This window comes from Beta vulgaris, chromosome 8, assembly GCF_026745355.1.
Source record: "Beta vulgaris subsp. vulgaris cultivar EL10 chromosome 8, EL10.2, whole genome shotgun sequence".
NCBI classification, from domain to species: domain Eukaryota; kingdom Viridiplantae; phylum Streptophyta; class Magnoliopsida; order Caryophyllales; family Amaranthaceae; genus Beta; species Beta vulgaris.
Genome location: NC_079209.1, coordinates 6,394,230 through 6,406,081, shown reverse-complemented (window position 1 = coordinate 6,406,081; position 11,852 = coordinate 6,394,230). Strand labels below are relative to the sequence as shown.

At 35.9% G+C, this 11,852-nt stretch overlaps 1 protein-coding gene across 2 annotated transcripts; it reads right to left on the bottom strand.

The window, feature by feature from the left end:
- Window positions 1-931: 931 nt before the first annotated feature.
- Window positions 932-9,915, bottom strand: LOC104900821 (accelerated cell death 11). Of its 2 annotated transcripts, none has more exons than XM_048634925.2 (5): window positions 9,687-9,915; window positions 4,462-4,686; window positions 4,146-4,318; window positions 1,919-2,069; window positions 932-1,126 (listed from the first exon to the last, which is right to left on the bottom strand). In XM_048634925.2, the coding sequence occupies exons 2-5, from the start codon at window positions 4,648-4,650 to the stop codon at window positions 1,073-1,075; spliced, it is 567 nt and encodes a 188-aa protein (XP_048490882.1). In that variant the 5' UTR covers window positions 4,651-4,686; window positions 9,687-9,915; the 3' UTR covers window positions 932-1,072. The 2 variants fall into 2 exon arrangements, with proteins under 2 accessions (XP_048490882.1, XP_010686648.1); XM_010688346.4 differs by having other exon boundaries at window positions 1,924-2,069; window positions 9,687-9,913.
- Between the last annotated feature and the right edge of the window lie 1,937 nt (window positions 9,916-11,852).

Here is an 11,852-nt window from a genome sequence, read left to right as displayed (position 1 = left end):
CATAACCCAAACCCGGCCTTTTCGATTCCGAGTCGATCCGAAACCAACCTGAAGTGAAATTTAACTATACACGCAAAGTTATGAAAGTCTAGGTTAATGATGAAATGAAATTTAGATGATCCAAACAACGGGGTTGGTCTAATACAAATAAAAACAATGAAGATAGGCTGTATAAATTATGAAACTCGAAGTTAATTTCAGGTTGATCTAAAGTGAAAATAACCCGACTTCTAAATCAGGTTATTCAGGTTATCTATACAAATATATTAAAAAGCATGGATGACAAGGTATACACGCCACGTGGCACCTCTGTTACTACACTAGCATTGTCCAATGTGTACACAAGTCATGTCAATTAACAAAAGTAAAATTACCTTGCAACAAGATTTGAACCCATGACCTCTTGCTATTATACATGACACAATTATTATCTCAACCAACTTTTAATCATGTTTTAAGTGTCCACATTATTATATTTGTACTTTTTAAATGTTGAGTTTTCCTTAATATATATTCTAATGGGAATAGAAAAAAATGCTTCGAAAAACAATACCAACTCGAGACAACGTCTTGGCCCAAATACTAGTTTTCATATTCAAAAGGTGAACCTAAACCTAACTCGTTATATTTTCAAGTTGGGTTGTGTCGATCCATTTTTTATTTCAGGTCGAAAGTCTCACTCCAAACTCTAAATTTTCATGTCAGTTTTGAGTCGGTTATCAGGTTGGATCATATATGTCACTAGAATTTCCACTTACGGTACAGGAAAGGACTTGAGATAACCTCATGGACCCTAGTTTGAAGGTATAATCCACGCCTCAAGGACACACCTTAGACTCAACGTTAAATGAATAGGGTAAGTGAAGTAGCTTTCCTACGTCACCAGAGGCCCTCTCACATAACATATGGCACTAGAGCGAGCAATGGATGATTAGCGAAAGGTCTTCTAGATTTTTATTACATAGCAAGAGTGTAGTACAGTACATTATTCACTAAATCATACATTAAATTCCCCACAATCACCAATCTAAGCCTAGTTCTTTTGAGAGGAACAGCTTCTCAACGTATCCAATCACAGCAGTCGAAGAAGTAATGTAGCTTTGCATTGGGACGCAGGCAGAATTCTCTGCAAAGAAACCAATCAAAATGCAAAATCAGCATATATATCACCAAACTAGTCGATACAAGATCCATATTACTTGCGGAAAATCATAACATGAAAGCAAGGACGCATAAAAATCACACTAACAGCTGATCACTATATAAATATCTAACTCGACCAGCACAACCGACTCGAACCAACTATGATATACCTGGTAACGACCCGAGAAAGTAGTGACCTGAACCACCCATACCCAACAAGATATTAAGTGTTAACAGACAATTGCGATGTGAAACTAATTATCCAACTACTATTAGATGCTAGGCAATTGATACTTGGGAGAGCATTTAACGATTAAAAGCATGGTTGGGGAAGACCATAATCTTGCTTGAAAACTTTGAACAAATGGTGAGCATATGACTACATACAAAGTAACTAAGACATGTTTGATTAAAAGGAGAATTTATATGTGGTTTGCTCTAAATACATATTCCTCACAAACACTCCTGCCTTTAAGAAACTACTGACTAATGCTTGTCCAAGACTCTTCAACACCATTTCTAAAATCACTTCTAATTCTAAGTTTGTAACCCGTAAATATACAAGTACTCTAAGCATTTACAGCCATGTTTTCTCCAGATTAAGAAGCTTAATATTTTAAACAAACTAAACAATACACATCATTAATTTGAAAAAGGAAAACCCTTAAAAGAAAAGATCGAATATAATTTTTAAAAGCATTTTATAATCCATTGAACATGCACATGAATCACCAAAATATAATTTAGGCAAGAAAAACTAGTTTAGAAAGTGCACCCCACCATCCTCATTCAACTTCTTCATCAACTGCGGTCTAGTAGGAAGGGCATACATCCCTGCACCAACCGCTTTCCTAATAGCCCATCCATGATGTGGGGCAAATACTTGAGTGTATGCGTCAGAAGCCGCATTCTTCAAAGAATCCCCCCTGAAGATGAAGACAAAGATTAAAGCAGATAGCAGCAGTTGTATATCATGCAATATGGTTCTGCACAAGAAGAACAAAAATATGCAACAAGAATGATTTACAGGCCTATGATGCAAAGAAGTAAAGATCCATGAACAGCATGGACCCCTAAAATGCCAATACTACATTCCACCTCCATTTATTGCCTCAACGAAGATTGCATCTCAAACTTGGTGAATCTTAAATCTTGATAGTGCCACTTGCTCCCTGAATTACAGTACTTCAAACTATAATCGCAGCACAATTACTTTGATCTTCTTTCTACTTTGTCTGAAGTCTGAACGCATGAAAAATCATCAACCAATACATTTCTAAGAAATGCCACAATAACAGATGTGGTAATATATCTTTATCAACTCCGTCCGGCCTCCAGTCCCCAACAGAGCCACCGAAACGCTTGATAAAAATTGGACTTGTTAAATGTTAGCAGCCACACTTTCGCTGAAATCTGAGCTTTCCTCATTCAATTTAAAGCCACTCTCATCTAAAAGTTTGGCCAGAGGCACCAAAAACTAGAGTAGCAATAGTTTCAACTACCTGCCGCATCACAAAGTGATTGGCAAATTGCCACATTGACAGGTCATAAGTAATTATGTTTAATATATAACCCCCATCACAAAGTTGACAGGTCGCCACATTCATAGCAATGATGACAAGATACTAATGAAATAAACCCGTAAGTGATTATCATTTATTAAGAAACCCATCAAAGTAAAGAAAGGGAAAGAAACAAAGAAAGGTACTGGTGCTTTGTTTGGTTGGGCAGAAAAACAATATAAAATGATTTTCTTTGAAGAAACATTTTCTAGGGGAAAACACATTTGTAGTTTCCTTTGTTTGGTTACTACTTCCTTGCAATAGAACTTAAAGACAAAAGGAAGAATGGAATGGAGGGTAGAGGATGGTTGGGAAAAGAGAAAGGTGAGGAATAGGGATGAAAGTATTGCATCACTTTATTTTAATTTTAAAAAGTTCCATCTTCACAAGAACTAATTTCCACTCCAGTAAAAACCATTCACCACCCTTTACAAACAAAACAAATAAAATTAATATACTAGTTTTTCTGTAAATGTGTTCCTTCCAAGTTCCAACACAACACTAAAAGTATTCACACACACACACACACACACACCCCAGCTACCCTACCCTCCAACCCCCCCCCCCCCCAAAAGAGGTGATTAAACGATAACAGGTAGCGGCCGTTGTGCCCACTAACACCAAAATATAGTGTGTATTTTTTCCGCTAGTGTCGGTGTTGCTAATATATACTTTGTTTTCGAAAGTTCTTCCTACTTTGACCAATTTCCTCTCACAACAAGATTCCAAATAGGAACACCGAACAACAAAAGAAAACGAAGGGAGTAGTATTTGTAAAAGGTGAACATTCCTTTCTTATTTTGTTGTTTTGTGGATTGGTAAACATTTCTCTCTTATTTTGCTGTTTCCACAAACATTGTATTTATGAACAGACACTATGTCGCAAAATATAAACACTATGTATTTTGCTACCTGTTATCGCGTTACCATTCCCCCCTCCCCTACCCCAAAAAAGAGTAGCAAAAGCAAAAGAAACTCAAACTATCTGCACAAATTTCCATAGCAATTAGTAATTCAGACAAATATATCAAATTCTTCTCGACCATCTGCACGTCAAAAGCTACCCAGACATCACAAACAAAGTTACGAACCATGCTTTGAGAATATGGCAATGGGAGAAGGATCCCATCCACTCAAAATCTGCTATTACATAAGGCAACAACCCCTTTTGCAGGTGAAGAGTTTCATGCAGGAGGTGAGTGATCTATGTATTCACTTAAACGCATGTAAACTAAATGACCGACAACAAACAAAAACCCAAAAGAAAAGTGCAAAGTCTTCTTTCACGATGCAATTAGAATATAGAAAAAAGGTTTAAGCAAAAGGAGCCTCAAACATCCACGACCAAATGTTTAAGAGCACAGCATTAGCAATCACTGGTAGGAGCAAACAAAGCCAAAGTATAGAGTGAGTGAGAAGCCAGGAGAGAAAGAAACATACTCAGTTGCAATGATTTTCTCAAAAAGTACTTTGACCATGTCTAGACCACGTTTTACTCTCAAAAGATTTCTCGTATGGCTGCCTTGTTTACGTACAGTCTTTGCCTGAATATCTTGATCAATCAGTGCTTGTAATGTCATGATTGAGTTTGAAGTCTCAGCAAGATCATTAACCTACACAAATTCATATAAAATTACAATCACTAGATGTCAGAGTCCAGAATATAAAAGCGAATTCAAAAAAGAAAAGCCCAGCAAATAGCAGGAGAGAGGAGGAGAGGAGGAGATGAGGAGAGTAAGAGAAAGGATTGGTTTACCTTGTTAACATAGTCCATTTCCGCAAATTTAAAAGCTATGCCCAGACAACCAAACAAGGGGGAGACAAGCGAGCAAGCATGGGAAAATGAGGCAAGCTGAAGATCGGATTCCTGGGAATTGACAGTGGTGGCTAGATCGTTAAATGCTTCAGAGATCTTCCTCAATGGCTTCTCTCCCCCGTTTGCCATTCTGCCAAAAATCACCTAGACAGCGTATTCTTAAACCTGTAAAACAAAAGAGGAATACTCAAAATTGCAGGAATCGAATGCCAATCAAGCAGTATGGTTGCGGAAAAGCACATAGAATAGCAAAAAAATCTCGTCACATTTGCCTTAACCTATATTTTTCAATTGAAGCAGCTTAAAAGTTTGTTGTTATGAACTTGTGATAGCCTCACCTTTTGATAATTATATCAAAGTAGCGTATCCTGAGTTTTAAGCAGATACTGAAATTTGAAAAAAAAAAAAAAACATAAATTCCAGCAAAAATCCCAACTATTGTTCACCAGTCCACCTTATTACACTAATCCCAAAATATTGAACTAACTCCGAAAAAACCCAACTATTAAGTTCTTGCCAGATATTTTTCTTTTGAAAATGAATCAGATTTCCCTACCCCTCCCCTTTCCCTCTCCCTTATTTTATTCCTGCTTCCCCCTTCACAGCCATCAGACCATCCCCCTTCCCAAACCTTCTCCGACCAGTATACTTCCCCCGCTCCTTTTCCCCTCCCCCTGATATGGCATGCTGTCTCCTTCCTCTTTCCCAATAGCCAGAAAATCCTGACAGCTGCAGTATGATTTTAATTTCAAAAGCAACTAAAATTTTGATAAGTCAAACAAGACCTAACCTTCTTGCCATCAAACCATATATTAACTTCTTCAGTGTAATCAACTCTTCAATGTAAGTGTGCATTTTGATAATTTTTCATACAAATAAGTCAAAAATCGTTTTCTCTGTTAGAATTTCAGTTTCACCATTGAATTTGAGAAGAAATTTAAAGCTTTTAAACCTTAAATTTGTTTCTTTGAAAAAAAAAAAAGAGTTGAGTAAACGCTGCCACTGCAAGATAAGCAAAACTGTTAAGAAACCCAGCCCATCTTGAAATGCAGCGGATTGTTTTGATTTATTGCCATCTCTTACCACAGCTCCTCGTTGTTTTGGGAGTGAGAAAAAAGGTGCTAATGTTTACTGCAGCCAAACATCAAAATCAGCAAAAATAATCGTATTGTTTGGGTTAAGAGAAGATGTTTTTCTTTGTTTATTTAATGAAGATAGATTTACAATGTGGAAAATCTCCCCTCCCTCGACTTTGACAGCAGCGCAGCCCCTCCCCAATCCCCCATTTGTTTTTGGTGGTTGATGAGGAAGTGAGAAGTGAGAACAGGGACAGTTTGTTAGAGGTGGGTGTAATATTGTAATGAACTAGCCTAATGAGAAAGAGTTGTGAAAGGCATTGCATAATTAGGAGTAGCTAAAAGGAGAAGCAAGTGAGTTAGCTAGAGGATGGAGAGGGGAAATAAAGAGAATCAGTTTCTCTGTAAAAAAATTAGATCAGAGACAAAGAGGCATGAAGCACATTGACCATAATTTCTTCTAATTTTTTTTTTTTTTGGTAGTGTTCAAGCCACTTAAACGTTCTTTTTATCCATTAACTTCTGTAATTCTCACTTAATCAAACACAAAACTGTCTTTTATTCCTTACCTCAACCTTCATGTCAGTTCACAGCAGTGGATTTCACGTATTATTGGTGGTCATGGAGGAAGAAAGCCCGTTAATCTGTTAAATTGGAGGGGAGAAGAGAGGGAGGGAGGAGCAGGAAAAAGGCTAAAAAAAATCGGGTGTAGAAGTCATCAGTAAGCAGAGACTGTTCCAGGAAGGTTGATGTTACAGTTAGGATTACTTTAAATTAATCAATACTTACGATTATTTTGAGAAAAGATCGAATAGTTGGGAATATCGCTGTTAATACAAGCCAAAGAAGATTGATGAATTATTTAACTTGGACCACTTTCTAGCATAAACTTCAATTACTTGGAGCTACTGTTAATGTTGGAGCACAAAATCGTAAAAGGGAACACCCAAGTCTTGAAACAGATCACCAATGGGTATATAATGCAATTTTCAGATGACGAGCTACAATCAACACATTTATGTACCAACAGCACCCTAGATTTTACTTGATGATTTTTTTATGCACACTGATTAACGCTAGCCATGCAATTATGTTGCTCACCATGCTTCATACATAAATTACTCTGATGCATCAAACTTCATTCTATTAATAAGTGACAGCATTGAGCATCCTATTAATAATTATAGAAATGTCACCAATTAAAAAAAAAAAGACAGAGAGGGATACTATAGGAGAGTGTTGTTCGTTTTTTAAAGAAAAAGGTATATGCATACCAGCATATTTTTGTTTAACTGGATTTACTAAATTTTAGTTGAACTTTTCTTTGTAGATTCATGTTTTTGTTTCAATGTCAATCAAAAGGCAAAAACTCAAAGTTTTAGAATGAAAGACCTCATCATAAATTCATAATTATTTAAAGGGGACATACTTATTTATAATTTAGGTGTAACTTTACAGTGTAATTGTGTTTGCGTTTATCAATGTGAATATCAAAAATAAATTTAACTCAAAGCCTCAAAGTTTTGGAATAAATTAATTCAATATATTTATTCAAAAGTGATGGTAGTCATGGTACCCAATGTATTTATGACAGACCTACCTCACTGAAAATTTTCCATCTTAAGATAGGCTTTTAAGAATCTTAAAAAATAAAATAAGACATAAAAGGACATTTGGTTACAACGTTCATGGAGCATTCCATGTTTTAAGACTCCAACTTAGGTATAACTTATTTGCAAACTTTATCATATGCCTCCTTTTCGTTCTTTGTACTTTGACTATAGTTGCAAACTTTGAGACTTTTGGTCTTTAATGTCTTAGAAAATAGTTGTTTAACGATTTAATATTATTATTGACCAAATTGTCTAATGAGAAATTTGGCTTCTAATATCTTAGAAAACAACTAGCTTTCGGAAGCACCACGGCCAAGTAACAGTGCTTCAACCCCAACAAAGTAACTAATATAATAGTAGCCTATCCTGGACTTCCCCTCCCAGCTTCCATCCTCCTATCAGACCCCCAATGCTCAAATACTCCCACCCACCAACTGAAACATATCACATCCAAGCTCACAGATTGTCTTTAGCCATCCACCTCCCTCTCCCTTCCTCATTTTACTCTCCTCCCCTCCCTTCCCTTCCCTCTCCCACTTTCTCTCTCATTGTTCACCCCATTCGTATAAGCTAGCTCTTTGGATCCCCCATGCGGTATCAAGGGACATTCTTTTTAGCTTTAATATAAATCATAAAGTAGCATGCTTCTCTAATTCATTACTAAACTAAAGAGTAAAGGAAGTTTATAGTTAAAATAAACAACGGAGTTTCCAATACTATTTATATGAAACAATTGATCGAACCAATAAAGTGAAGGCGTTTTATCAAAATTCTAAGGAAAGGGACTAAGGGTGAAAAGTCTAATAGAAAAAGGGCCACTTTTTGGCAAACTTACAGCAAGAAGTCACCCCTAATGTAAACGTTTTCATTTGTATTTTGTAGACCACTAGACATCACCTAGTCAAGGAAGCTTAATCGTAGCAATATAGACAATGGTGTCAAGTGTCAAATAATTATATGAAAGTAAGCCTTCAAGAGGACAGGCTCTCTCTGAATCCCCGAGTGAGCATTTCCACTAAGGTTCGGCCTTCACTAGCCACAAGGATTTAGGTGGGATGTGACATGACATTTATTATATTTCATTGATTTGTTGTCGATTAAAGTTCAGTGTTTCATAGAAGATATTGAGTATTAAAGATGAAGGAAAATGATGAACAAAGGGCATAAGCTACTCAAAATGTCAAAGCTGACACCTAATGAGAACCTCCCCCCAATTCTCTTCCGAAACAAAAAAGGAAAAAACTATCATGAAAACCAAAGGACTCCTTCGTCATGATTATTAGTTAACATAACGATCAATCTCAAGAAAACCACTAAATTGCTCATTGGGTAGCTAAGGTTCGGCTCCCTCCTAACCAATAGCCTTGCTCTCCTTAGGGTCAAATACCATACTCAAGTTTACCCAGTAGAGCTGCTAACTGCTAAGATGGCACCACATGGTGGTTTGACTACTACTTTCCACAAGGACAAAAGTTGGCAATCCTGATCATCACCTCAGTCCTATATATGAGGCTTGAATAGAGAAAGAGTTATTATCAATAAATAATTAGGGTCCCTTGAAAGTCCATCAATTGTGTCTCTCGAGCATGGAAAAATGAAGTTTTCCGAGAGTAGACCATCAACAGAAGTTCAGAACATGCCCAGTGACTACCAATGTAACCAAAAAAAGGCACATATTTGGTATCCCTAGCACTGATAAAGAGCCGTCAGAATCATTATATGAACTTCCAAGAGTAACTAGAAGAAGTATCCCTATGGCATTCCACTCATCTTCCCCCATCCCATTTCTCACCATTAGTGGTATCAGGATTCACAACATACTTTCGGGTTTGCACTTAGAAAATCAGAATCCCTTGTTCATATCTTCCTTAAAAGCAAACAAAATGCTCAACTCCTCAATTTTAAAAGTTAAACCTATGAATTATACACCTTAAGGTTCATATTCACTGAGAACCAAGAGTACATCCAAGCACATTGGGTAAACCGAATTCGTTTAATCGCTAACTCTAACTTCAAAACACCTCAAGTACTTACCTCTTTCTAATTCCTTCAAAGTCCAACGACACTACATGTAGTAGGTTCATCTTAGATGTGTCAAATAGGTCTTAGGATCAATTTTGAACGCACAAAATGAACTTTTACTAGAGTCTACACATAATAACTATCAATTAAAACACTAAATTTGTTCTAATCATGTTTTCTTTTTTATCTTGGTTCAAATGGGTATATCTTCCCTACTTCCCTCAATCTCAAATCCATAGACCTCTCAACACATTTACACAATCTTAAACACACACAAAAAAACAGAATATTTCAACCAATTATCATACAGAACATACACTAAAAAGAAAAAAGAATGCTTGTAGCTCAAACCCCAATTACATAGAAGTAAATTTCAACCCAATTATCATACACTAAAACATAAAGAAAAAAGAACTGAAATTAATCCAAAAAATAAAAGGGGGAGAAAACGTACCAAATTGGAAAATTAAATGGACAAAATTGGAACGCAAAGCGAGTGATCTTCCCTTTTGATGATGAATGTGATGGAAAAGTTGCGATCTTTGAGATCAGGAAGAAAGAAGAGAGAGAATGTGAGTGAAGTTTGTGGGAAAAAATGGGGTATTTTGCTTTTTGAAGAATATATTTATATGCCCCAAGCTTTTAGAAATATGGCAAACTGCAAACACAACGGAATTTCAACGTCGTTTCGGGTATTTAACAATGACGTACACTTCCAAGTAAAGTGCTTCTCTTTTAAAAAAGTAAATAAAAGGTGGTTCTCTTTTGCGAGTCCTTCCAATAAAATATAAGGTGGGTTTGAAAGTAAACTAAGCATAAGCCCTTAAGATATTTTTTTTGCTTTTTTTATTCTTTTGCGATACTAATTAACTAATTAAGTGTGGACTCCGGATGATATTTCGAGTAATCTATTTCTAGTGGGTTAACTACCCACTAAGTAGATATAACATTGTCCGTAGGCCGTAATGAGTGTGTATCATTTTAGTGATCATAGAATCGTCTTCTAAAAAATGATGTAGCATCATGTCAGCAGTTAAAATGAAGCGGCATATGGCGGCTTACACTGTATGCCCACATATTTTAATAATATATATTGGTATTGATATAATATATAGGTAGATATTGTTTTTGCATCATTAGTTATATTTGTCATTTTTAATACGATTACTCAAAAACAATTTATAAGTGGGCGTTAAAATTTCAAAATTATCCTTAACTAAAAATTATTTATGGGTACCTGGATGGTTTGAAGAATTTTTTATGTCATATTTATGAGTCATTTTATATCGTTATATAAAAAATGAGTTTTTTTTATATATTTTTATTTTATTTTTTTTTTTTTTTTTTAGGGGTGATTTTTTAGTCGATCATTCCTTTTAAATACTCTAGTATCCCAAAATTAAAGGAAGGTGTTATACACATAACTATAAAAGTAAGAGGGAGAGTTTGTAACTTATTAATGGAGTATCACCTCAAATCTCAGGAAATTTTTCAGGGTTTGAATCCTCATCCCAATAAGGCACTCACTTGTGTTGACGATGGCCTTATAGGTCTCTTGTCTTCTGTACTGTTTAGCTTTGTACCGAACTTCTGAATTGGTGATGTGTTATGTAAATTAATAGCCTAGCAAGAATTGATTTTCATATCAATTAGTATCTTTCCTAGAAAAAATAAAGTAAAATGTAAAATAAAAAAAACCCTCCTAACTTCCTTTATAAATAAGTATATATCCCAAAATTAAAGGGAGGTGCTCAGTGAGTCATTGTCGTGGCATCAGTACAAAACATTTAATTTGGGCATGATATCAATAATATCATCAAGACATCAATGCTAAGTGTACGTTTGGCGGTGAATTCTGGACATCCTAAGATTACGGGCGTGATAGTCTTGGAATAAAGCAAGGGAATTTTTTAGCCGGAGGAGGATTATTTGTTTCACCACTTATTGAATTTTTGCTGCTCGAGCTTCACATTCTTGCCTCAATCATTAGAGAATTTTCATTTCTCAATTCACTAGACAATTCGTTAACCTATTAATGCAAGCACTAATACTTAGAGATAACAATGAGTCCTCGATCCGACCCAAATTTGCTATGATTCGATTCATTTATAAAGGTTTAGGTCCATAAACTTTAGGCCCAATGGGTCCGGATCTGGTCGTGTCCCAAAAAAACATGGGTCGGGTCCGGATCCGGATCCGGATCCACATATGCTAGACCCAGGCGTGACCCGCAGATCCATTTACATATTAGAATTTTTACTTACCTAAACGTTAAGGTTTTATGAGTTGTGATTTTGTGAACTCGTTAATGTTGTAACTCCATCTAAGACTTGTAAGTTGTAGCATTTTAATATTTTATGAGAATTTTTAAAATTTTGTTTAGATAATGCTAACCATGGATACATGACCTACATATATTAGGGCGAAATTTTTTAATAACATATATTCAAAAATGTGATGAAAACTTAAAATGAAGGACCCACTTAGTACTCGTGAACCCGCTAGACCCAACAGATCTGGAGTGGGTTTGGATTTGTAAAAAATAAAAAGGGTCTAGGTCTGGATCCAGGTGGACCCAACTTGAAACACCCCCCCCCCCCCTCCCCCAATTTTAAACACA

Bases quoted from the DNA above. Each gene is read 5' to 3' on its own strand.
- LOC104900821 (XM_010688346.4), bottom strand. From the start codon at position 4,650: ATGGCAAACGGGGGAGAGAAGCCATTGAGGAAGATCTCTGAAGCATTT. The intron at 4,319-4,461 runs GTAAACCAATCC...GAATTTGTGTAG, and splicing joins AAATGGACTATGTTAACAAG to GTTAATGATCTTGCTGAGAC. The intron at 1,127-1,923 runs GTGGGGTGCACT...GTTTCTTTGCAG, and splicing joins GAAGAAGTTGAATGAGGATG to AGAATTCTGCCTGCGTCCCA.